Source organism: Sapajus apella, unplaced genomic scaffold (genome assembly GCF_009761245.1).
Source record: "Sapajus apella isolate SASKATOON/1434 unplaced genomic scaffold, GSC_monkey_1.0 scaffold1, whole genome shotgun sequence".
NCBI classification, from domain to species: Eukaryota; Metazoa; Chordata; class Mammalia; order Primates; family Cebidae; genus Sapajus; species Sapajus apella.
Genome location: NW_022436941.1, coordinates 67,829,893 through 67,856,463, shown reverse-complemented (window position 1 = coordinate 67,856,463; position 26,571 = coordinate 67,829,893). Strand labels below are relative to the sequence as shown.

Below are 26,571 nucleotides of genomic sequence, written 5' to 3'. Positions count from 1 at the left end.
TCCCTCCTTCCTTCTTTCTTTTGACAGGATGTCACCCTGTTGCCCAGGCTGGAGTGCAGTGGTGGCATCGCAGCTTACTACAGCCTCAGCCTCCTGAGCTCAAGTGTTCCTCCCACCTCAGCCTCCTGACTAGCTGGGACCATGGGCGTGCACCACCATGCCTGGCTAATTTTAGTACTTTTTGTAGACATGGGGTTTCACCATGTTGCCCAGGCTGGTCACTGTATTTAATAGAGACCTGGAGTTGGCTCCCCTGACAGGTTACTACATCGCCCTTCACATGTGCCTTTTATATTTTTGTTTTTAATCTGTAGCTCCTGTACTTTGTTGAAGATGTGACCCTCAGGCTATTTTATCAACCACAGCTGGTGCCAGGATCAGGCGTTACTGGTTCTACTTAGGTGTCACTGCAGAGAAGGACCATCTGTATTGTTTATTTCTACTTCTTTCAGCCAGAAGATAACACAGAGAAAAAGGGAGCTAACTTATTCCTTCCACTGTCTTTCACCGTAACCCTTGATAGCCTTGATTTTCATCCCTTTGCTTTAAGAAGTTTTGAAAGGGAGAGGATAAAAAGGAAGAGGAGAACCTGAGAGAGTGGGACTGGGTAGTAGAGAAACACCAAAGAGAGGACTTAGAAAGCAGGTCAAATGAGAATCCTGCACGTGGAAAATCAAACTGAAACCAATGACAACAAAAAAGAAAACTCACAACCACAAGGTCCAGGAAGTGTGGAGAAAATTAGATATAGACTCAAATTAGGTAATAACTGAAGTCTCTGTAACACAAAAGATATCCAAGGTTAAAAAAAAGAGTGGTCTAACTCACAAGCAATACAATTTATTTAAACTAAAAAAAATTATTTGCAAAGTCTCCTGAACTTGTTTACAATGGAATTTGAGTTTTTTATTCTCTTAAAAACACAAGTGTTCAAAATTTGGAGAGCCATCGATTCAGGAACATATATCAGAGATGAAACAGATGCAGAAACAAAAATTTATTTCACACAGAAAAGAAATGTCATTTCTAGAAATATTGGGGGAAGGTGGGAAAGAACTTGGCTGATGGTTCAGCAGAAACCAAGAAGAAATTGGCCTCAGGGTGTGTGGGAGGCCATAGTGTCCTCCTGAGCACGCACGCGCACACACATACACACACACACACACACACACACGCATGCACGCACACACTCAATTCAGCAGGTGTCGGCTGATGAGCAGCCGATCCTGGCTGCACACTTACCTCTTAAAAGGAGAATCTTGGCATCACAACTTGAAAATATTTATTTTGGATGGGAGTGGATCAGGAAAAGGAGAAAGGAATAGTGTCACAGCACTGACCTTGCCCTTGAGTGGCCTCATGGAGCATGACAAGGGTCCCCAGGCCTGTTCTTCCACACTGTCAAGTAAGTAGACCTCAGATCTTTTGTCCATGAAGAGAGGATGATAATATTTGTCCCCACTACTTCATAAGAATGCTGTGAGACTAAACAAAGAACTACCTGAAGGACAAAATGCTTTGGCAACTCTCAGGCACTCCACACATGCAAGGTTTTATTGCTGTGTTCTGGTGATGGACTCTCTGGTGATCAAAGGATTAGATTTTGTCAGTAACCACTTCTGTGTATTAGCCTTGCATTCAGTCATTTTTGGACCTAGGTGGGATGACACCTGGCACACAGGTGCTCCAACGTGTGCATGACCTTAAAACCAGATGCACATTGAATTATGCGTTTGCCACCTTTTTGCTCATGTTCCCTGTTGCCTCTGAGACACCCAGCCTAGAAGAGGTTCTTTTCCAAGCCTCAGACTGAGACGTGCAAGAGTGGATGAATGTGACAACGTGAGTGAGTTGACTGGAGTCGTTTATTTGATGTGGAGGACCCCTGAGAAATCCAGCACCCTCCAGGGCTAGGAGTTTTACTTCCCTGGAGACAGATTCTGTGTAATTTCCTGGTCACAGCTGGCTTTCTGTTTTCTGTGCTGATGCTGTTGGTCTTTGGGGATCCATGGAATTAGAACCAAGTCTCCTAGCACCTTTATTTTCTAAGGGCACCTCTCTGGCAGGGGTGAGGCTTCTGCATCTCACCCTGCCTTGGGATCATATCCTCCTCAGGGCTGACATGGGTTCTTGCCCCAGGGAAGCCAAGGGAGGCTTCTGTTAGACTGGATTGACTCCATCCTTCTCCTGGACCCTCTCCAGAGCTCTAAGCCAGGGTACCTGGGATGAGAGCGGTTCATTGTAGCTTCCCAGAGCATGGTTACTGGGTAGCCTCTGTTTACCCTTTACTCTTTCTCTCTGTTTTCCCTGCTTAGAAATGATGTGGTGGGAGAGAGGGGCACAGGGAGAACCCCCCGGGGCTCTCAGGGACAGGCTTCTGTGCTGCTTGTGAGGCTTCCTTACTTGCTGGTACCTTTCCTCCCTCTGAAAAGGAAGTTTTGGAGATGTCTTCCTGCCAGGCCTCTGCGCCCCAACGTTAGTTCCCAGGGATAGAGAGGACTCCTTTGAGGGGCTCTGGAAGAAAAGGTTCACTAGAAAACTCTGCTGCTCTAGGAGTCTCCCCTCCTGCCTCACCCTCTCCCGTTCTCTTCAAATCAACCCCACATTTGCTTTACCTGCCATGTGGGTTTCTGCAGAAAGGAGGCCTGGATATGATTTCATACCAAAAGCTGCTATTAAAAGCTGCGGGGAGACCTATTGGTTAGTTAATAATTCTTAGTTCCTGTACCAAGCACCTTTCATTTCTTGCTCTTATCCATTTGGCTAAATTTTAGCTTTGGGAGGGTTTTCTTGTATATGGGGTTAGAGGTTAGAGGTTTCCTCTCAAAAAAATCCACTTTGGTGACAAGGTTGAGTTAAATAAATCTGACTGCTGTCATTTTCTCTTAATCGCCTCTCTCCCTCCCTCCCTTTTTCTTTTCCTCCCAACCTATCCTCCTTCCCTCCCTCCCTTCCTTTCTTCCTCCCCCCTCCCTCCTTCCTTCTAATGAAAACAGACTTTTTTATTTTTGGTGACGGAGTCTCACTCTGTCACCCAGGCTGGAGTGCAGTGGCTCAATCTCAGCTCACTGCAACCACTGCCTCCTGGGTTCAAGCGATTCTCGTGCCTCATCCTGCCGAGTACCTGGGATTACAGGCATGCACCACCATGCCTGGCTAATTTTTGTGTTTTTAGTAGAGGCAGGGTTTCACCATGTTGGCCAGGCTGGTCTCGAACTCCTGACCTCATGATCCGCCCTCCTCGGCCTCCCAAAGTGCTGGGATTACAGGCATGAGCCACCACGCCCGGCCTGAAAACAGACTTTAAAATCAATATATGTAGTGCTTGTGGTCTTTCTTGATCAACCAAACTTTACTTTTAGCTAAATCAACCCAATCCTTTTTTATCTCACACATTTTTCTCTCTAATTTCAGAATCTCCACATTATAAGTTATTCCAGTGTTGAATCTGGGCAGGGGGCTGGAAGGGGTTGGTAGGTGAAGACAGGGCGGCAGCAGGAGCTGAAGGAGCAGAGAGGCAGAGATGGGGGCAGGAGGGCTTTTCTCCTGGCGAAAGCCCCTGCCCCTGCCCTGCCCCTCAGGCCTGGTTACCAATTGTTCAGGACCCTCCTCATCATTTCCCTTTCATACTGCGGAGAAATCAGAGGCTTTATTCTTCAATTACCATTTCTATTTCCTTCTTCCAAAACCAGGGTGAAGCCTCCAAGGGTGTGTGTGTGTGTGTGTGTGTGTGTGTGTGTGTGTGTGTGTGTGTGTGTGTGTATGTATGTAGATGAATCCTAAATGCTGTGGAGAATAGATCCCGCAAGCATCCTAGAAATTTACATACATAGAAAATAATATTCTGTTTTAAGAGATTTCAGAATCACCTGAATATAGTAAAACATAAGCTACTAAAAAAGCCCAACCTTACAAGACACATAGGTTCAATTAATCTGTAGCATTTCTAAAAGGAAGAAAATCCCAGCAATAACTGAAAACTGCAGGCTTCCTTTTGAGTTCCAAACACAGCTTTGGGAGAGCACAAACAAAAGTCTCATTGTCTGCAAGGCCCCTGCTGCGTCTGGGGTCCCCAGACCCTCCTCTTTTGATTCTGAGGTGGCGCAGACCCCTTTTGTCACACGCAGTCTTCTCCACTGCCCCCACCCCCCACCCAGGCTGAGGCTTCACAATCATGCCGAGTTGTGGGGGAAGCCCTCAAAGGCTTTTTCTTATGAAGCAATAAGTGACACAATCATTCCGGGTCGAGCCCCCGCTTTTGCTGCCCTCAGACCGATGCCGAGGAAAGTTAACTATTCATGGGGCTGCCTAAGGGTTTCCCTGTGAGGTGTTGAAAGGAGAATGCAGATGACAATGGTGGGGAGGGAGAGTGGAACCGGCTGCCTTTCTTTCCTGGGAACTTCTTTTCTGAAGCAACTGAATGAGACCTTTACAAGCCAGGGTGGTGGCCTCCCTTCAGAATGCCTGGCCCATTTCCCAGTGTGAAACATTCCCCAAATATGCAACTTTGTGAGCATCTCAGCCGCCTGCGCTGAGAACCCGCCTGCCTGCCTGCCGCAGGAAAGCTGGCACCCACAGGGATGCCAGGGCTGGGGGCGAGTCAGGGCCCCTCTCTCTGCCAGGCTTGTCCAGATACTGGGGCGGCCCAGCCCCAGGTTACGTCGTCCTGGGAAAGAATCTGGACAACAGTCTGCCCGTGACAAGAGCTAGAAGCTTCTCTCTCTTCCTTTAAATCCCCTCCTTTATTCAAATCCGATCCTATAAAAAGGCTTTTGTTGAAGGAGCAGCCATGGCATCTTGGTGCATGTCTGTGCCATTCCTCTCAATATTTCCAAAGATGAACACAAGAGAACATCGTTAGTTGGATTCCTGGGCAAACTGGTCTGAAGATTGACTTGGAAGGAGTGGAGGTAAATGGCAGCTGTCACGTGGCATTTGTTTTGTTTGCAAGTGATGAAGCCAAAGAGGAAAGAAACTGCTGGTGGATGGTAAGAAGCCTCCTGCCAGGGGCCACCTCGGCAGCAGGCGAGCTCACTGTGTGTTTGGGGAAGGGCGTGCTGTAGAGGCAGGAGGTGGGCTGCGGTCGCCTGGACGTGGGTGTTGAAGGGTGCCGTTAGCAGGGCTGAGGCGTTGGTGGAAACATTTCAGAAAGAAGGGGGCTCTGATTTCATTACCATCAGGGGCAGAGGGAGCCACTTCATGTACCTTGCTCAAGTCCACTTGTATGGATTCCTGCAGAATATAGACATGATGACAGTCATACCCGGATATTGCGCTGCCTGAAACGCTTTGGGTGCTCACAACAAAATTGTGACCAAATAAATGACTGTTCCTTCTCCTTGGTCTGAAACTTTTGCTTAATTTCATCTCAGCCTAGTGCCTTTGAAGCTCTTGAAATCTTTGTTTCAAGGAGACCACTGAACGAAAGACCTAGAAAGAGGACAGTTTCATGTGTTTTGCCAATTTTCATTTTATCATTCACTTATTTAATTTGATTTTCTTTTGTTTTGGCTTTAAATGCACATGGTTGTCAAAACCAAAAGCAACCAAAAAGCCAAAAAGCAATGTCCATTGAATGACAGTCTTTAGCATTCATAATAAATGAAATTTCTTTCCTGTGGTTTATTCTTCTTAAGCCTCAGTTCTTTGTCTGCCCAAACTGTGGAACTTTGTCCTGTTTTGGTATTTATTTTTAGGCTTTTGGAATAAGACATCACATATTTTCTCTCAATTTTAACTTCTTGTATGTGGAATATTCTGCCAGCCTTGCCTTTTTTGGCCAATATTCTTCTAATATTTTCTGGTTTCTTGCTTTTGTAAGCGCATCTCTGATTTTATTCCTTTGGACCTTTCCCTAACTGTCCCTTGGCATTTAGTGTCTGTGCCTCGTCTGTTTTTCCAAATCCGAGTTCCAGTAGCCAACCCCATAAGGCAGTGAAGCAGAAGTACTCTAGATCTAGATGACTGGGGTCCAAAGCCTGGCTTGACCACTCACTAGTTGTGTGACTTTGGGGAGGTTAATTATCTTCTGTAGACTCATTGCTCTCAACACTAATGGGGGATAATCATAGTACCTATGTCACAGAGCTCTTCTGGGGATTAAAGGAAGCCTTGCGTATGAAGTCTAAGGACAGTGCTTGACACCATTATTGTTCCGTTTAGGCTTCTATCTGTGATGTGGGATTTATTGGTAAATGTTAGCTGTTAGGAAAGTAAGATGGTGGAGGAGAATGGGCTTGGTAACAGTGATGGCGGTACATAGTGAGTATTTCAACATTGCTGTTTCTGTAGTGCTTCTGATCCTTCCTGATTTAAAGGAAAAAGAACCAGTGTATCCTGGACTGCTTTATGTTTTTTTATTTTCTAACTGCTTTATTGAGCTCTAGTTTTCGTACCATATAATTTACCCATTTATAGTATACTAGTGAATGTTTTTGGTATATTATATTATTAATTCTTTAAGTTGTGATAAAAGATATATAAAATATAAAATTTGCCATTTTAGCTGTTTTTAAAATGTACAATTTGGTATCATTAATTACATTCACAAGGTTGTATAACCAACACCTCTATTTTTTAAATTTTATTTATTTTTTGAGACAGTCTTGCTCTGTTACCTAGGCTGGGGTGCAGTGGCATGTTCTTGGCTCACTGCAGCCTCGACCTTCTGGGTTCAGTTGATTCTCCTGCCTCAGCCTCCCATGTCGCTGGGACCATAGGTGTGTGCCACCTCACCCAGCTAATTTTTTTATTTTTATGTTTTGTAGACATGGGGTCTCACTTTGCTGCCCAGGGTAGTTTTGACCTCCTGGGTTCAAGCAATCCTCCTGCCTCAGCCTCCCAAAGTGCTGGGATTATAGGCATGAGCTACTGCATCTGGTCTTCATCACTTCTATTTTAAAAACATTTTCATCACTCCAAACAGAAACTGTACCCACTAAACAATAACTCCTCATTCCCCTTCCCTTAGTTCCTGGTACCTTCTAATCTACTCTCTATGAACTTGCTTATTCTAGAGATTTCATGTAAGTGGAATCACCATATTTGTCCTTTTGCATCTGGCTTATTTCAATTAGCATAATGTTTCCTAGGTTCATCCATGTTTTGGTATTATCAGAACTTCATTTTTATGGCTGAATAATATTCCATTGTATAGATTTGCCACATTTTACCCAATCATCCATAGATGGACATTTGGGTTGTCTCACCATTTGGCCATTGTGAACAGTGCTACAATGAACACTGGCATACAAACATCTGTTCGGGTTCCTGCTTTCAATTCCACATGGAAGTGGGATTTGCTGGGTCATACAGTAATTCTATTTTAGCTTTTTGAAGAACTGCTGAACTACTTTTCTGGAAAACAGTTGCTTTTGGTCACTCTCTCCTCCTGTATTTCTCTCCTCTGGTGTCTGTCTCCCTCAGATTCTGTTGCATTTCCTCCTGTTGCCTGACTGTCACTGTACTTCCAAGCAGCAGACATGTTTGTATCTACTCACAACCGTGTGCCTCCCTCCCACATTTCAGAGGGAACACCCCCTTCCCAGTCCTTAGCAGCTGCCGGAGCATGTCTCATCAACTCTAGCCACACATCCGCCTGATCATTTCATCCCATTGTTCAGGGAGGGAGAGTCTTCATAGAAGGTCATGCACAGGTCTCTGTCCCCTTTGGCTGGCGGGCTGATTCAGCCACCAGATGACCCTAGGACCTGTGGTGGGCAGGGGGGAGTCAGGGATGTAAAGCCACAGCCCTGCAGGGTTTCAGCCCATCTTAGACAGGCGATCATCACATGAAGTGCCTTGCTTTGTTGTTCTCCGTCCACTGTGCGTATTTTTAGGGGGCACTTGGCCACTCTGTTTTGTGGGAGGGTTGTTCTTCATTTTCCACTTGCTTACAGTGTCTCCAGTTTCCTATGAGCAAGTGAATTAATTAATGAATACTCCAGCAGACTGTAAGCCTGCCTCAGACAGCCATTCTGGTTGTTGGGCTAATTGTTAGCTGGGGTTTCTAGATGTCATTCATTTCACAATAAGGCTCCTAATTAATCTTGGTGCAGTTCTCACCAGAAGAAAGGCTGATATAGAGAAACATCCCCAATTACCATGAGAAAGGAAATGTCAAGAGCCCCGTTGAGTTTTCCTGGCACCCACCCTTGTCTCAGATGAAAAAACCGCCATTACTGCAAGGAGGCTGCCTAGACCAACCCTGAAAATTGGAGAGTGTGAGAGCGGGAGGAGCCCCCGCCATGCAAACGCAGCTCCGGGAGGAACCTGCTGGTGGCTACACCCTCTTTTTTAATAGCACCAATTGTGTTTCCCAGGATGATGTAGAGAATCCCGGTGCTGTGTACCACCTCGGAGGCAGAAATTCCTCTGTTGTCCCAGGAGCAGGCACAGCAGTTTTCATCTGGAAAAGCTAAAGGTCTCCTCTTTTGTGTGTGTTTTGTGCCTGCAGGACAAAAGATCCTTCATCACCGAAGTGACATTTTAGAAACGGTGGTCCTGATCAACCCTTCCGATGAAGCAGTCAGCACCGAGGTAAGCATTCAGCTCTGCAGAATCTGGGACCGGGCCCCACACACTGGACAGGAACCCAGCAGATTAGAAGGGCTAGGCAAATGGGGGCAGGAGAGGGACACAACGGAGAGAAGTCCTGGGTTCAGAGCTCTTTCTTCACCCCCAATAAGTGGCTGTTTTCCTGCATTGGTGCCACCCAGACTGCTCCTCCTGGTGAGGACAAAGTGGAAGACAATAGCTAGAACTGTAAGATTTTGTCCAGGCAAGGGACTATGGAATTTGGGGTATTTATGCGGGGTCGGGGTGGGGGAGTAAGTGGGGAGTGCTGCTGGGATGGAGTCTGGTAGGGCTGTATTAGAGGAAATAGACTGCAAGCCCTCAGGCCAGGACATACAGAACAAACCTGGAGAAGAATGGCGTCTCAGATGCAAGCCCCATTCAGAGCTGTCCTGCACACTCCTGTGGAAAGACAGGATAGCATAGTGGTCAGGGGCATGGGCTGGCACCAGGTCGTCTGGGTTCATAATCTCACATCTGCCTCTTACTAGCTGGGGGCCTCAAGCAAGTTATTTACTGTCTTTGTTTGCACCTCTGTAAAATGGAGGTCATAATAGTTCCTACATATAATGCTCATATTTAATGTTGTGCTTAGAAGTGCCCAGTACATAGAACAGAGCGTGGCACATAATGACTGAAATATACATATTAGCTGTGATTGTTATTATGACCACCATATGAAATTGTTGCTATAGTGAGTAACTGGGTATTTCGGAGCCCAGTATGACAAGAACTTGGTTGAAGCCAAGAGCCCCTGGTCACCCAGGCCAGAGGAGTTGCTATTGCTCCACTTTCCGCTTCCTTTATTACAGCTGAGTGCTTTTGAGACTGAGTTGCTTCTTGGACATTAAAGTAGCCAGTGTCCCTGGGAGCCTCTGTTAACTGCAGTATCCCTTCTGCCCACGCTTTGAGCATCTCTGTGACTGTATCCTGTTTTTGTTAATGGAACTATAATTCAAGGACCATAAAATCCATCCCTTTAAAGTATATAATTCAGTGGTTTTTAGTGTATTTACCAAGTTTTGCAACCATCACCACTATCTAATTCCAGAACATGTCCATCAAGCCCCAAAAGCCCCGAGCTCATCAGCAGTTACTCTCCCTTCCTCCCCATGCTGACAACCACGAACCTGCTTGTCCTGATTTGCCAATTCTGGACATTTCATATAAATGTAATGATATACTAGGTGGCCTTTTGTGTGTGGCTTATTTTAGCCTCACGGTTTCAAGGTTCACCCTTGTTGTGGCATGTGTCAGTACTGCATTCCTTTTCAGGGCTGAGCAATGCCATTGTATAGACAGCCGCATCTGTGGATCCATTCCTCAGTTGATGGACACTTGGGTTGCTTCCACTTTTTGGCTGTCGTGATGTCACCTGTTCTGACTTACTTCTGCGTGCTTTAGATCAGCAGGACCTCTGACAATCCATGCAGCTGCAAAGTTGAGGAAAGTGGTGGGATAGCAATCTCTGTTACTAACAAAATCAGGAAGTAATTACAACTTGAAAAAAGCTGGAAAATTACAGCCTGGGCAACATGGGGAAACCCTGTCCCTACCTAAAATACAAAACGTAGCTGGGCATGGTGGTGTGCCTGTGGTCCCAGCTACTCAGGAGGCTGAGATGGGAGGATCGCTTAAGCCCAGGAGACAGAGGTTGCAGTGAGCCCAGATGGTGCCACTGCACTCCAGCCTGACAGAGTGAGACCCTATCTCAGAAAAAAAGCTGGAGAATGAATATAGGGCCAGGCAAACTGCCTGGAAGAGTTGTGAGAAAGGAAAAATAAGGAATTTTATAAAAGGAATTCAGGCTTGCCTGTGGGGCAGGCGGGCTGAAACAATGACTTAGGTACATGTGTTTTTCCATGATTAGACTGTGGGGTGCCTGGGTAAGGCGTCATGGTCTGTTTACTTTTGTATCCTCCCCTCAGTGGTTAACAGGGTGCCTGGCAAGTAGTATGTGCTGCACATTCATGAACCGGGCTCAGAACGGATACCTTCATGCTTAGAGTGGTGTTTGTTGAAGGACAGCTGGCTTCCTGCCACTTAAAAAGTTCACAGAGAGTTCTTTAGCACAAACCATTTGCAATTCTCTCAAAGATTGCTATTTAGGGGCCGCCTTTTGTTTATCTTCAATATCAAGCACCTTGCTGGTGCCATTGGAGACTACACATGGAGCTGCGTGCTTGCTGTACACCTTGGAAGGGAAGAGATGCTGTTTGGGAGGGGCTGGTTTGGGACCCTACTTTGGAGCCCTATTCTTCCTGAGGAGGCCAGTGGGGAACCTGGACTGTACATGATGACTCAGCCTGTGAGGTATTTCCAAGTCTTCCCTGGTTTTGCAGACTACATGCTGCGAGCAGACATTTCCGAACAGCTGTGGAACAAATGATTACCAGCTGTGAAGACTGCTTTGAAAAAGAGGAAACTAGGAGAAAGTCAACTATCACTACTGTCTTAGTTGTACAGAAACATTGAAAATGGCATTCGGCTGGGCGCAGTGGCTCACGCCTATAATCCCAGCACTTTGGGAGGCCGAGGCAGGTGGATCATGAGGTCAAGAGATCGAGACCATCCTGGTCAATGTGGCGAAACCCCATCTCTACTAAAAATAGAAAAATTAGCTGGCCATGGTGGCGCACGCCTGTAGTCCCAGCTACTCAGGAGGCTGAGGCAGGAGAATTGCTTGAACCCAGGAGACAGAGGTTGCGGTGAGCCGAGTTTGCGCCATTGCACTCCAGCCTGGGTAGCAAGAGCAAAACTCCGTCTCCAAAAAAAAGAAAAAAAGAAAATGGCATTCATGGGCAAACTGATAACTACACTTTTTGGCTTTGTGGATGATCCTATAGCCAGAGATCCATTCAACCCTCCTGGTGCTCTTCTGGCCCCCAGGAGAAATTAGACCTTTGGGGAATGAATGCTTTTTGCTGGCTACAAAGGCTAGCCCTGTCCTGAAGGTGGGATGGCAGCCCTGCCCATGGCTCAGGGCCTACGCGCTGTGCTTTGTTTCAGGTGCGCTTAATGATCACTGATGCCGCCCGACACAAGCTGCTCGTGCTGACCGGGCAGTGCTTTGAAAATACCGGAGAGCTCATTCTCCAGTCCGGCTCTTTCTCCTTCCAGAACTTCATAGAGATTTTCACCGATCAAGAGGTAGGTTCATGTCTGAGAACGTCTGTGCTTCTAGTTGCTTGGTTGCCTTAGATTCCTCTCTGAGAGCACTGGGGGAGACAGAAGAAGAAGGGGAGGAAACCTCACAGCTCTCCTGAGATAAGCAACAGTGTGTGATCCAAAATACTTTAGTTCTATGGCTCATTGCCAAAAGAATTTAGAGCACTCATTTACAATTAATTGGAATCATTCTTAATGTGCCTGAGCTATAGATGGAAGGGGCTGGAACAGTCAACAGTTTACAGATGGTAAAAATGATGGAGAAACTTGAAATGTCAGCGCCCAAAAGAAAACCTATGTTTCCTGTTTTCTGAAAGAATACTCCAAAGATATCTTGGGCTTTTGGTACCTCCTGTTCCAGGCCTAATTATTTCAGATTTCTCTTACTTTAATGCCTGGTCCCAATGTTTGAACTTGGGCTGTCTGAACAGCCCACAAAAGAGAGGGCTCTAGAAAAGGAGGCACATAGGAAAATGGGGCATGTCTGTCACTCAAGTAAAAGATGGCTAATGTCGCTGGACCGAAGCTGGATCATTCGTATTTCTAATGCGTATCTTATTCAAAGATGACACATGTGACGTATTGAAAACTGTGTGAAATTAGTGGTATTTGGTAAAATGAGATCAAAGATTTTGATGTGCTTATTTCTGCTTGCGAATTTATCCTGGCTGGGAAACTTTCCAAAGTAATGCACCTTGTTTATGTAGCTTATCTGTTTATAGCAGTTACAGAAACAATTCAGACCCATCCCCATAGCAGGTAGGGGCCTGCCTGTGGCTGATAGCAGATTTCTACATGGAGGGACTGAGGGGTGGTCTGTTAAGAAGAGTTACCACGTCTGTTTAGAACCGTCTTCCTGAGATGGTGGTTTGTCTGTCTCATGCGTACTGTGAAGGGCCACGTGTCCTTCTGCATTTAATCTTCCTTAGCCCTGTGGTTCACAGAGAGGTCTCTTTGTACTTTTCATCTCTGGCAAGAACTGTAAGCACACTGCCCAACTTCATCTGGCTCACCTGGAGGCTTCTTTAAAAACACTGATCAGGCTGGGCACGGTGGCTCATGCCTGTAATCCCAGCACTTTGGGAGGCCGAGGTGGGTGGATCATGAGGTCAGGAGTTTGGGACCAGGCTGGCGAATATGGTGAAACCCCGTCTCTACTACAAATACAAAAAATTAGTTGGGTGTGGTAGGGTGCGCCTGTAGTCCCAGCTGCTCGGGAGGCTGAGGCAAGAGAATTGCTTGAACCCGGGAGGCGAGGTTGCAATGACCCGAGATTGTACCACTGCACTCCAGCCTGGGCGACAGATCAAGACTTCATCTCAAAACAACAACAACAACACTGATCAGGCCAGGCATGGTGGCTCATGCCTGTAATCCCAGCAATTATGGGAGGCCGTAGTGGGCTGATTGCCTGACTTCAGGAGTTCACGACCAGCCTGGGCAACATGGTGAAACCCCGTCTCTACTAAAATACAAAATAAATTAGCTGGGTGTGGTGTCCTGCACCTGTAGTTCCAGCTACTTGGGAGGCTGAGGCAGGAGAATTGCTTGAACCCGACAGGCGGAGGTTACAGTGAGCCAAGATCGTGCCACTGTACTTGAGCCTGAGAGAGCGAGACTCCGCCTCAAAAACAAAAACAAAAACAAAAAACAGACAAACCACTGAACAGATGTCATAATAATGTTCACTCTCCAGCCACTGGGGAGGGGAGAATGCAAAACCATGAAAAGGAACATTTTGAAGCCCCAGTTCTCAGAAGGTGTGGTGTCATCTGCATCTTGAAACACACACCAGGATGGGATCCCTCAGGCAGGCAGCTCTTTTCTCAGAGGCTTCAGGGCTCACTCACAGTTGGTGCATCTTTACCACTTCAAAATGCAAGCTTTGGCCCTGTCTTCCTCCGAAGCCGCTAGAGTTTACCCTCCATGTATCTCCTTCATCTCAGTATCCAGTGCAACTGCACATAGTGAAGGCCTAATAAACCACTGTTCGATTGCATTGAAATTCCAAAGCTAGGACTACAATTCTCACTCTGCCTACTGTCCTAAAATTGTTGTTTGATCACTAAAATGTCAGAATCTTTTGCAAGATTATGTCCCCATGTGCTTGTTGTACCCAGAAGCAGGTGGGCATTTGTCTAGTAGCTCTGGGGTCACACATATTATTAGCATCTTGCCTCAGGGAAGAGAGAAAGCTGCAGAAGGCTGGAAGTGGCCCAGTGACATGGTGAGCAGCTAAGTATCCTGCTTGTAGCTCATTTACATGCACATGGGCACCTTTCCACATTCCTGTGCAGTTCTGTAGTTATTTTCTAGTGGTTGGCTTCTAACCAAGTCATTGGTTTGTCTCTTTTGCTGAAAAACGAAGCAAAGGAAATATGTAAAGAAAAGTGTTTGTCATGCTTAGATTTTAAATAAGGAAGTAACATGATTCAGCATATTTGCATATCAAATAATATCTCTCTTCCCCTTCTTTAAATAAGGTTGTTATGAATATTGCTGCTTCATCATTTTTACTAGATTGTGGAAGCAAAATTTTAGCACCATGGAAGAATGTGCATGTATCAGATTTTGCCACTAATTACAGAAGAAAAAAATTGCCCTAACTGAAGAACTCGAGTTCCATGGAAGGGCAGAATCAAATGTGTGTCCTCCGGAACCTACCCCAATGATTATAAACCCTGGGCAGATTATAAACCCCAGGGTTTATAATCACTGGGGTAGGTTCTGGAAGACACACATTTTCATTATACTCAGTCAGGTATCATTACAGTCAGAGACTATGTCATATTCTCTTCTGCCACCCACAACCTCCCTTTGCTGGTACTTTGGAGAAAGTAATCGTTAATATATACAGGAAAGGATCTCTAGGATTTTCCCTAACAGACTAGATCAGTGGTGTCCGTGTGGTGGGGGAAGGCAAGGGAAGAGGAAGGACATTGGGTCAAATTCACTCTTCCTCCTGCCCCAACCAAAGCAACTTGGCCTCTATCTATTTTACATTGTGGACTTGAGGGATGCCACAGCTGAAGTGAATTGAAAATCACTGGACTGGACCAGTGGTTATCAGCCTTGTGGAGCTAGGATTGCCCATTGTTGCCTTGGAAAAAGGGTTAAGTAACTGAATAACAAATAGACCTTGAAGACCACTTGGTGTCCAGCTCTGTTCCTTTTATCCAGTCCTTGAAACATACTAGTTAACTCCAGGGAAACCAAAACCACAACTTGGGACAAACAAAAATGATACCTTTTAAAAAAATACAAGAACAGCTAAAAATAAATCGACTGAAAAAATAGAACTGTCAGTACACTTTGAGCTTCAGGGTTTGGAGTCTTAATCACCTGAGAGCAACTAACAAAACCAGAACTACACACAGTACAATTGTCTGGCTAACCCCACTCCTCCCCGAAATCCAGGGATGGTGAAATCATCATCTCCTGGGGACATTTTTCAGTCTCTGTGTTGGAAAGTGTTACCTTATTTGTCTCATTGTATCTTCAAGGAAGGAATGTGATCCCTTTCCCACCTACAGTGTTTTAGATACCCTTCACCAACACTGCCAGTTTTTCCCCTTTCAGATTAATAATCTTCACTTTTACCCACAGTTCCTTATAACCCTGCTCACTGTCTTTCAAACTTGTTCCTCTGTCAAGAAAGGGAGATGAAGACCAGGTGCCATGGCCCATGCCTGTAATCCCAGTACTTTGGGAGGCGAAAGTGGGAGGATCACTTGAAGCCAGGAGTTCTAGGCTGCACTGAACTGTAATCTGCACTGCACTCCAGGCTGGGCAACAGAGCAAGATCCTGTCCTGAAAAAAAAAAAAAACCAACTAGGCTTTAAACATAAAAAATAAAATAAAAAGAAGAGGAGATGGGAGGGGCATGGGGGGGAATTCAGGAGTTTAGTTCTGGTCATGTTTTAGTGCTATGAAATCAGGCAGTTGGATTTATGATAACAGAGCTTAGTGAACTCAGAGTTGGGCTGGAGATAATAATTTGGAACCATTAGCATATTAGAGGTATATAAAGCCAAGAAGATATGTGATGTGACCTAGAGTAAGGAACATATTAATGGAAGAGAAAGTGTCCAGGTCCAGTGTTTAGAGGTCATAAGGCCAAGAGGAAGGAGCCAGTAAGGGAGACTTGTTTCAGGTTTTTGCTTGTTTGTTTTTGGTCTAATTTCTCTAAAATGTCATGACTCAAACTGGACACCCTATATTAGTAGTCATTTGACCAGATTCGGATTGCGAGAATCAATGACGTCTATAGTTTTCAATACAATCTTCTACTAAAGAAGTCTAAAAGTGACTTTTGACCATCACCATACACCATTAAATGTTAATGGGGAAAAGATGCAGGCTTGGAGGGGCTCTGCAATTTACATTATTTAAGATGCTTTTTTAAGAAAAAGAAAAGAATTATTATTACACAATTAAGTACAGGGCCATGCCAATGAGGTACCTTGAAGTTTAAGCTTCTTTGGCTTCATGATAAATCCATCTGACTGTCAACTAAAATCCCTGAGTCTTTTCCATGGATATTATTGTTAAGCCACATCTCCCAATCCTATAGTTTACCCTGCTGGTTTATTGAACCTTACATTTATCCCTTTAGAATGCCATCCCGTTAGAGTTGACTTAGCCACCATCATCCCAATGTTAAGAGCTTTTATAAATACCTTAAATCTGACATCCCACATTTTGCTATGTCTCCCATGCCACCCACAGATATGATATGCAGGACTTCGCCATTTTGATCCAAGTGAATACAGGACAGAAAATGAAACTTGAGGCAGCCCATCATAGACCTCCCTCCAGCTTGACATTAAGCAGCACTATTTATATGGCTGGCTGGAAATCCACCTAATTCTGCTATCACACTGTTCAGGGATCCTATTAAATGTCTTGCTAAAGCCCAGAGATACACTCTACTGTATTTCCTCATCTGCCAAGCAAGTAACCTAATCAAAAAGGAAATGTAGTTAGTGGGCCATGGTTTAGAAATTCAAATCTTGTTTCATTAATATCATCTGCAGTAAAACAATTTATTTCTTATATCTTCCTTCCTCTTCCGGTATGCCTGCATTTAATCAGAAAAAGTAATTAACAAAAAACATCATCTTTGTCCCAAAGCAGTATTTCTCCTGGTTGCCTCTGTCATCCAACTTTGTAAGAACCAAGGTAGCACTCAGTGTGGTTACATCTGAAGTACCCACTCCAGGAAGACAACATGTGTTGAACTAGCCAAGTTTGGCACACAGATCAACAAATATCTACTGATCCTGATGCTATATTAAGGAAACAAAGATAACTAAGATACGAACATGCAGAAGATATATTTCCTGCTATCAGAAATGTTTAGAGTAGTGGGTTATAATAGTTACTGTTTACTATGATGATGATTTCTCAATTTGTTCAGAAGATGCCTTAGTTTCCAAGTCTAAGAACTAGTCACAAGTTTCCTTGCCACTGCTAACATTGTTGGATCCTCCTTATGCTTCTCATCTATTCATTGAATAAGCTTGATTGGGTGCTGCCGTGGGCTGGTCACTCTTAAGACCCCGTCTTTGCTGGTGAGGCGCTCTCTACTGTGCCTGTTGGCCCATAGGTCTGGAAAGAGGCTGTGGGGGAAAACGCGGGCTTCCTTCTGTTGTGTAGTTCCAAGAATGTAGGAGTTGTTCTTCCTCCTCCGTCCTCTGCCCAATTCCATCTGTCTGTTTTGTGACTGAGGGCTCTGGCCAGCTCTGACTCAGCATTCTTATCTTACCATTCAGAGTGTGCAGCTGTTTCTCCAGAGGGACCAGATTTTCCTTCTCTGGGAAGAAACCTGTATGAGCAATGCTGACTTTCTTTTCTGCTTTCCCTTCTACATCAGGGTTGTTCATTCACCAGTGTCTCTTGGCCATCTTTCATGACCTCTGACTTCTCAGAATTCTGTGCAACCTTGTTTGGTTTTTGGGTCATTTCCTGCATTTCACAGAAAGTCTCTGAATAGAGGTGAAAAGATGGAAAGGAGAGAGACATTCCTTAAGTCTTTCTACCTTCTGTTTCAACCTGGTGATTACACACTTTACATGAAAAGAGCTAGTGATTGAATGTCCCTTACAGCTGGATTGTACCCTTGGCTGCCACACCTCTCAGCTAGGGTGGAATTTCAAAAATTAAAATGAACTAAACTTAATTTTTTAAGTTTCACTATTAAAGATTCAGCAGTTATCCTGGATTTCCCCCCTAAAATATAGTCTAAAAGGTAAATAGCTTGCATGTGCTCTGTGTGAAAATTGGGATCTAGAGACTTTTAATTGTGCTGTAATGATCATGATGAGAGTCTCTGCTAATTATTGTACAAGAAACCATATTTGGTACACTATGTTTGCTTTGGCCAGCAAATCATTTGAGCAGAGTTGCCTGTCCCCTCCACGCAAAGATGGTTACCATTTGCCTTTTCATTTTTCTTAGCTCCCAAAACAGGAGTTGATTGATTCTTACTTTTTTTTTATAGAAAAAGGTGAAGTTAAGTCACAGAAAAACAACAAAGTTTTATTATTTTGTTATTTTGCGACCCTTCACATAAAATGTTATCCTTTGGACTGATACATTGCAATATTGCAGTCAAATGTAGGAAAATTCAGATTCTATAAATTACCCTTACACGCATACATAATAGTAGCCTCAGAATGCTGACAGTCAGGAGGTTATATGAAACGGAGGAAAGGAACACTAGAAGGTCAGAGTTCAGACCTACTGGCTTAAGGATGCCTGGACCAAATGATATCTTGGCTTTGCCCCTTGATCATTTGTCATCCGGGACACAGAGCCCTTTTCAGTTGAAACTCTGAGCTGATTTCTGAGCTTTACTGAGACAGAAAGAAGACTGGAGTTGATGGCATAATTCTCCATCACTAATTTGCTAGGCTAAGACCATGAAACATATGGCCATACTATGCAATGAGAGAGAAAGTAGTGTTTTTATTAAACCACAATTTCTGTTTTGGTCCTGCTTTGCTTTTCTATGTTTGCATCCTTGGGAAGTACTAAACAACGTGTTGAAAAACATTTCAGCCATGTTTGATCTTAGCTGCTCACACCTAACTTGCCCTGAAAAGAAGGGGAGCAGTAAGAGAACAAAGTGGCTCGCCATGGAGTTAAACATGAGCAGATGAGGAACGAATTTGGCCACTGGCTTTTATAATTACCCAACCACTTTCATGTCATGGCTTTAATGAAGAAGCATTTGTATTTGCAGAGAATCTGCTGGATGAACCACTCATGTTTTAATCAGTGTGTACTGATGCCAGAAGCCAGTAATTTTTTGTAGTACTAGGCAATCCATAACTTCTTGTCTCCTATGGGAGAAAACCCACCATGCTTTTTTCTTTTTTACATACCAAATTCTAAAAGGATGCCACAACGAGTGCCCTGTTTATCTGAATTTCTTTAATGTGTCAATCAGGCCTTTTTTGCCAAGTGTAGTGGAATAAAAGAAAACATTTTTTTTAGTGGTGAAATAACTCAGACAGCTTGTGATAGTTTAATGTTTTTTTAAAGGGCATCTTTGCACGGCAAGTCTCTAGGGGTCATATTCTAAGTGTTTCATAACCACTGCAGCGCAATCCTCAATTGCCCAGGTGGTCACTGGTCTTAGAACTGGAGCAGAGTTCTGGCGTTCCCCTGCTGGGCAGGAATGCATGGTGGAGAGGTTGTGGGGGAGGTACCGGGGGGAGTGGGTGATGGTTAAGGTAGAAACCAGTAGTAGCTGGGCTCAGGACGAAGACTGTTCACCTTCCAGTAGGGAAGTATTTCAGCATTTAAGCAACCAGCATTGCTACACGAGTGCATGTCTGAAACCGGTTCTATGTGCATCTTGTGATCCCATAACACGTAGTTAAGGCTGGAGATGACGGATCAGTGATGATAATCACTTATACCTTTTCCTTCTTTCTTTCTTTTTTTTTTTAAACCCAGATCGGGGAGTTACTAAGCACCACCCATCCTGCCAACAAAGCCAGCTTAACTCTGTTCTGTCCTGAAGAAGGGGACTGGAAGAACTCCAATCTTGACAGACACAATCTCCAAGATTTCATCAATATTAAACTAAATTCAGCTTCTATCTTGCCAGAAATGGAAGGACTTTCTGAGTTTACCGAGTATCTCTCAGAATCAGTAGAAGTCCCATCTCCCTTTGACATCCTGGAACCTCCCACATCGGGTGGATTTCTAAAGCTCTCCAAGCCCTGCTGTTATATTTTTCCAGGAGGGAGGGGCGATTCTGCCTTGTTTGCAGTGAATGGTTTCAATATGCTCATCAACGGTGGATCAGAGAGAAAATCCTGCTTCTGGAAGCTCATCCGACACTTAGACCGAGTGGACTCCATCCTGCTCACCCACATTGGGGATGACAATTTGCCTGGAATAAACAGCATGCTACAGAGGAAAATCGCAGAGCTCGAGGAAGAACAGTCACAGGGCTCCACCACAAATAGTGACTGGATGAAAAACCTCATCTCCCCTGACTTAGGAGTTGTATTTCTCAATGTACCTGAAAATCTCAAAAATCCAGAGCCAAACATCAAGATGAAGAGAAGCATAGAAGAAGCCTGCTTCACTCTCCAGTACCTAAACAAATTGTCCATGAAACCGGAACCTTTGTTTAGAAGTGTAGGCAATACTATTGATCCTGTAATTCTTTTCCAAAAAATGGGAGTGGGTAAACTTGAGATGTATGTGCTTAATCCAGTTAAGAGCAGCAAGGAAATGCAGTATTTTATGCAGCAGTGGACTGGCACCAACAAAGACAAGGCTGAATTCATCCTGCCTAATGGTCAAGAAGTAGATCTCCCTATTTCCTACTTAACTTCAGTCTCATCTTTGATTGTGTGGCATCCAGCAAACCCTGCGGAGAAAATCATCCGAGTCCTGTTTCCTGGAAACAGCACCCAATACAACATCCTGGAAGGACTGGAAAAGCTCAAACATCTAGACTTTCTGAAGCAGCCACTGGCCACCCAAAAGGATCTCACTGGCCAGGTGCCCACTCCTGTGGTGAAACAAACGAAACTGAAACAGAGGGCCGACAGCCGAGAAAGTCTGAAGCCAGCCACAAAACCACTTCCGAGCAAAACCGTGCGCAAGGAGTCGAAAGAAGAACCCCCCGAGGTCACAAAAGTGAATCACGTGGAAAAGCCACCCAAAGTTGAAAGCAAAGAAAAGGTAACAGTGAAAAAAGACAAGCCGGTAAAAACAGAGACCAAACCTTCAGTGACTGAAAAGGAGGTTCCCAGCAAAGAAGAACCATCTCCAGTGAAAGCCGAGGTGGCTGAGAAGCAAGCCACAGATGTCAAACCCAAAGCCGCGAAGGAGAAGACGGTGAAAAAGGAAACAAAGGTAAAGCCTGAAGACAAGAAAGAGGAGAAGGAAAAGCCAAAGAAAGAAGTGGCTAAAAAGGAGGACAAAACACCTATCAAGAAAGAGGAAAAACCAAAAAAGGAAGAGGTGAAAAAAGAAGTCAAAAAAGAAATCAAAAAAGAAGAGAAAAAAGAACCCAAGAAAGAGGTTAAGAAAGAAACACCGCCGAAGGAAGCCAAGAAGGAAGTTAAAAAGGAAGAGAAGAAGGATGTGAAAAAGGAAGAAAAGGAACCCAAAAAGGAAATTAAGAAGCTCCCTAAAGACTCAAAGAAATCATCGACTCCTCTGTCTGAAGCAAAAAAACCAGCTGCTTTAAAACCAAAAGTACCCAAGAAGGAAGAGTCCGTCAAGAAAGATTCTGTTGCCGCCGGGAAGCCAAAGGAGAAGGGGAAAATAAAAGTCATTAAGAAGGAAGGCAAGGCCGCAGAGGCTGTCGCCGCGGCTGTCGCCACTGGAGCCACCACAGCAGCTGCGGCAGCTGGAATCGCGGCTACTGGCCCTGCCAAAGAACTTGAAGCCGAGAGGTCCCTAATGTCATCTCCTGAGGATCTAACCAAGGACTTTGAAGAGTTAAAGGCTGAAGAGGTCGATGTAACAAAGGACATCAAGCCTCAGCTGGAGCTAATTGAAGATGAAGAGAAACTGAAGGAAACCGAGCCCGTCGAAGCGTACATCATCCAGAAGGAGACAGAAGTCACCAAAGGTTCTGCCGAGTCCCCAGATGAGGGAATCACCACCACCGAAGGGGAGGGCGAATGTGAACAGACACCTGAGGAGCTGGAGCCTGTCGAGAAGCAGGGAGTAGACGACATTGAAAAATTTGAAGATGAAGGAGCTGGTTTTGAAGAATCCTCAGAGACTGGAGACTATGAAGAGAAGGCAGAAACTGAGGAGGCTGAGGAGCCAGAAGAGGACGGGGAGGAACATGTGTGTGTGAGCACCTCCAAGCACAGCCCCACCGAGGATGAGGAAAGTGCCAAGGCGGAGGCTGATGCATACATAAGGGAGAAGAGGGAATCTGTGGCCAGTGGGGATGACCGAGCCGAAGAAGACATGGATGAGGCCATTGAGAAAGGAGAGGCTGAACAATCTGAGGAGGAGGCTGATGAGGAGGACAAAGCTGAAGATGCCAGAGAAGAGGAATATGAGCCAGAAAAAATAGAAGCTGAAGACTACGTGATGGCTGTGGTCGACAAGGCTGCAGAGGCTGGCGGTGCCGAGGAGCAGTATGGATTCCTCACCACACCAACCAAGCAACCAGGAGCCCAGTCTCCTGGCCGAGAACCTGCATCTTCAATTCACGATGAGACTTTACCTGGAGGCTCAGAGAGCGAGGCTACCGCTTCTGACGAGGAGAATCGAGAAGACCAGCCTGAGGAATTCACTGCCACCTCTGGCTACACTCAGTCTACTATTGAGATATCCAGTGAGCCCACCCCCATGGATGAGATGTCTACCCCTCGAGACGTGATGAGTGATGAGACCAACAATGAAGAGACTGAGTCCCCATCTCAGGAATTTGTAAATATCACCAAATATGAGTCTTCATTGTATTCTCAGGAATACTCCAAACCTGCTGCTGTTACACCGCTCAATGGATTTTCTGAAGGATCAAAAACAGATGCCACTGATGGTAAGGATTACAATGCTTCAGCCTCTACCATATCACCACCCTCTTCCATGGAGGAAGACAAATTCAGCAGATCGGCTCTCCGTGATGCTTACTGCCCTGAAGTGAAAGCCAGCCCTACACTGGACATCAAAGATGCCATCTCAGCAGTTTCAGGTGAAAAGCTCAGCCCATCAAAGAGCCCATCCCTGAGTCCGTCTCCACCATCACCCATAGAAAAGACCCCCCTGGGTGAACGTAGTGTGAACTTCTCTCTGACGCCCAATGAGATTAAAGTCTCTGCAGAGGCAGAAGTAGCCCCGGTGTCTCCTGAGGTGACCCAAGAAGTAGTTGAAGAACATTGTGCCAGTCCTGAGGACAAGACTCTGGAAGTGGTGTCACCATCTCAGTCTGTGACTGGCAGTGCTGGTCACACACCTTACTATCAATCTCCCACAGAGGAGAAATCCAGTCACCTCCCTACAGAAGTCATTGAAAAACCACCAGCAGTTCCAGTGAGTTTTGAATTCAGTGATGCCAAAGATGAGAATGAAAGGGCTTCCGTAAGCCCCATGGATGAGCCCGTGCCTGACTCAGAGTCTCCTATTGAAAAAGTTTTGTCTCCTTTACGCAGCCCACCCCTCATTGGATCTGAGTCTGCCTATGAAAGTTTTCTAAGTGCTGATGGCAAGGCTTCTGGTAGAGGTGCTGAAAGCCCCTTTGAAGAAAAGAGTGGAAAACAAGGCTCTCCAGACCAAATAAGTCCAGTTTCTGAAATGACTTCTACTAGTCTTTACCAAGACAAACAGGAAGGGAAAGGCACAGACTTTGTACCAATAAAGGAAGACTTTGGCCAAGAAAAGAAAATTGATGACGGTGAGGCCATGAGTGCTCAACCAGCACTAGCTCTGGATGAAAGGAAATTAGGAGAGGTTTCTCCAACACAAATAGATGTCAGTCAGTTTGGATCTCTTAAAGAAGACACTAAGATGTCCATTTCCGAAGGGACTGTCTCGGACAAGTCAGCTACTCCTGTTGATGAGGGAGTAGCAGAAGATACATACTCTCATATGGAAGGTGTGGCCTCAGTGTCCACAGCCTCAGTGGCTACGAGCTCATTTCCAGAGCCAACAACAGATGATGTGTCTCCTTCTCTGCATGCTGAGGTTGGCTCTCCACATTCCACAGAAGTGGATGATTCCCTTTCTGTGTCTGTTGTGCAAACACCTACCACATTCCAGGAAACAGAAATGTCTCCATCTAAAGAAGAATGCCCAAGACCGATGTCGATTTCTCCACCAGACTTCTCCCCTAAAACTGCAAAGTCCAGGACACCAGTTCAAGATCACAGATCTGAACAGTCCTCAATGTCTATTGAATTTGGTCAAGAATCTCCTGAGCACTCCCTTGCTATGGACTTCAGTCGACAGTCTCCAGATCACCCTACAGTGGGTGCAGGTGTGCTTCACATCACTGAAAATGGGCCAACTGAAGTGGACTACAGTCCTTCTGACATGCAGGACTCCAGTTTATCACATAAGATACCGCCTATGGAGGAACCGTCCTACACCCAAGATAATGATCTTTCTGAGCTCATCTCAGTATCTCAGGTAGAGGCCTCCCCATCCACCTCTTCTGCTCATACCCCGTCTCAGATCGCTTCTCCTCTCCAAGAAGATACTCTATCTGATGTTGCTCCTCCCAGAGATATGTCCTTATATGCCTCACTCACCTCTGAAAAAGTGCGAAGTCTGGAAGGAGAGAAGCTTTCTCCAAAATCTGATATCTCTCCACTCACCCCACGAGAGTCCTCTCCTTTATATTCACCTACTTTTTCAGATTCTACCTCTGCAGTCAAAGAGAAAACAGCAGCTTGCCACACTTCCTCTTCTCCACCAATAGATGCAGCATCCGCAGAGCCCTATGGCTTCCGTGCCTCAGTGTTATTCGATACAATGCAACACCATCTAGCCTTGAATAGAGATTTGGCCACACCTGGCATGGAGGACAGTGGAGGGAAGACACCTGGTGACTTTAGCTATGCCTATCAAAAGCCTGAGAAAACAACCAGGTCCTCAGATGAAGAAGATTACGACTATGAGTCTTATGAGAAGACCACCCGGACCTCAGATGTGGGCGGCTATTACTATGAGAAGACAGAGAGAACCACAAAGTCCCCAAGTGACAGTGGCTACTCCTATGAGACCATTGGGAAAACCACCAAGACCCCTGAAGATGGTGACTATTCCTATGAAATTATTGAGAAGACCACACGGACCCCTGAAGAGGGTGGATATTCATATGAGATAAGTGAAAAGACCATCAGCCCCCCCGAAATGAGTGGTTACAGCTATGAAAAGACTGAGAGGTCTAGAAGGCTTCTGGATGACATCAGCAATGGCTATGATGACTCTGAGGATGGTGGCCACACACTCGGGGACCCCAGCTACTCTTATGAGACCACTGAGAAAATTACCAGTTACCCTGAGTCTGAAAGTTACTCCTATGAGACATCTACAAAGACGACACGAATCCCCGATGCTTCCACATACTGCTACGAGACTACAGAGAAAATCACTGGAACCCCTCAGGCGTCCACGTATTCCTACGAGACTTCAGACCTATGCTACAGTGCGGAAAAGAAGTCCCCGTCAGAAGCCCGCCAGGATGTCGATTTATGCCTCGTGTCCTCCTGTGAATATAAGCACCCTAAGACAGAGCTTTCACCTTCCTTCATTAATCCCAATCCTCTTGAGTGGTTTGCCAGTGAAGAGCCCACTGAAGAATCTGAAAAGCCCCTCACTCAATCAGGGGGAGCCCCACCACCTCCAGGAGGAAAGCAACAGGGCCGACAGTGTGATGAAACCCCTCCCACCTCAGTCAGCGAGTCGGCCCCATCCCAGACAGACTCTGATGTTCCCCCGGAGACTGAAGAGTGCCCCTCCATCACGGCTGATGCCAACATCGACTCTGAAGATGAGTCAGAAACCATTCCCACAGACAAAACTGTCACGTACAAACACATGGACCCACCTCCAGCACCCGTGCAAGACCGCAGCCCTTCGCCACGCCACCCTGATGTGTCCATGGTAGACCCAGAGGCCTTGGCCATTGAGCAGAACCTGGGCAAAGCTCTAAAGAAAGATCTGAAAGAGAAGACCAAAACCAAAAAGCCAGGTACAAAGACCAAGTCATCTTCACCTGTCAAAAAGAGTGATGGGAAGTCTAAGCCCTTGGCAGCTTCACCAAAACCAGGGGGCTTAAAAGAATCCTCAGATAAGGTGTCCAGGGTGGCTTCTCCTAAGAAGAAAGAATCTGTGGAAAAGGCAGCAAAACCTACCACCACTCCTGAGGTCAAAGCTGCACGCGGGGAAGAGAAAGACAAGGAGACCAAGAATGCCGCCAATGCCTCTGCATCCAAGTCGGCGAAGACCGCCACTGCAGGTAGGTTGAGAAGGCTGGGCACTGACATATGCCACAACCATCCTACTTGCATTTGCAGACTTTATATTACCCTGTTTGGCTTAGTACTGGGAAGATAAGGGAGCACAATTGATGCTTTACCTTCCCTTTACTCTTCTTCTCTGCCCAAAGGTATATATCTCAGTCCAGTGTGGCCTTAAGGCTTGGAAATACCTCAGTGTATGGCTCATAGCAGCTGTGATTAATCACATGGGATTCCTGATTTTGTGCCATTTTGGAACACAGCAACTTGCAGCTCTGTTCTAAATCTTCAGAATCAAGGATGTGTCTTTCAAGTGCTTCTGGAAGACTGGTTTCAGCCATGCTGGCCCCAGCATCCAGCAGGGTAACAC

The 26,571-nt window shown here is 45.5% G+C and overlaps 1 protein-coding gene across 2 annotated transcripts in view; it reads left to right on the top strand.

Moving 5' to 3' along the window:
* MAP1B (microtubule associated protein 1B) overlaps nucleotides 1-26,571 on the top strand; it is a 108,632-nt gene that overhangs the window by 72,814 nt on the left and 9,247 nt on the right. The window contains exons 1-4 of one of the 2 annotated variants that reach the window (XM_032278813.1): nucleotides 4,636-4,910; nucleotides 8,456-8,538; nucleotides 11,584-11,724; nucleotides 19,708-26,200. In XM_032278813.1, the coding sequence (XP_032134704.1) occupies nucleotides 11,593-11,724; nucleotides 19,708-26,200 (6,625 nt within the window). In that variant the 5' untranslated portion in view covers nucleotides 4,636-4,910; nucleotides 8,456-8,538; nucleotides 11,584-11,592. Of the gene's footprint in view, nucleotides 1-4,635; nucleotides 4,911-8,455; nucleotides 8,539-11,583; nucleotides 11,725-19,707; nucleotides 26,201-26,571 lie in introns of those variants that run through there. The other variant, XM_032278812.1, reaches the window with a different exon arrangement.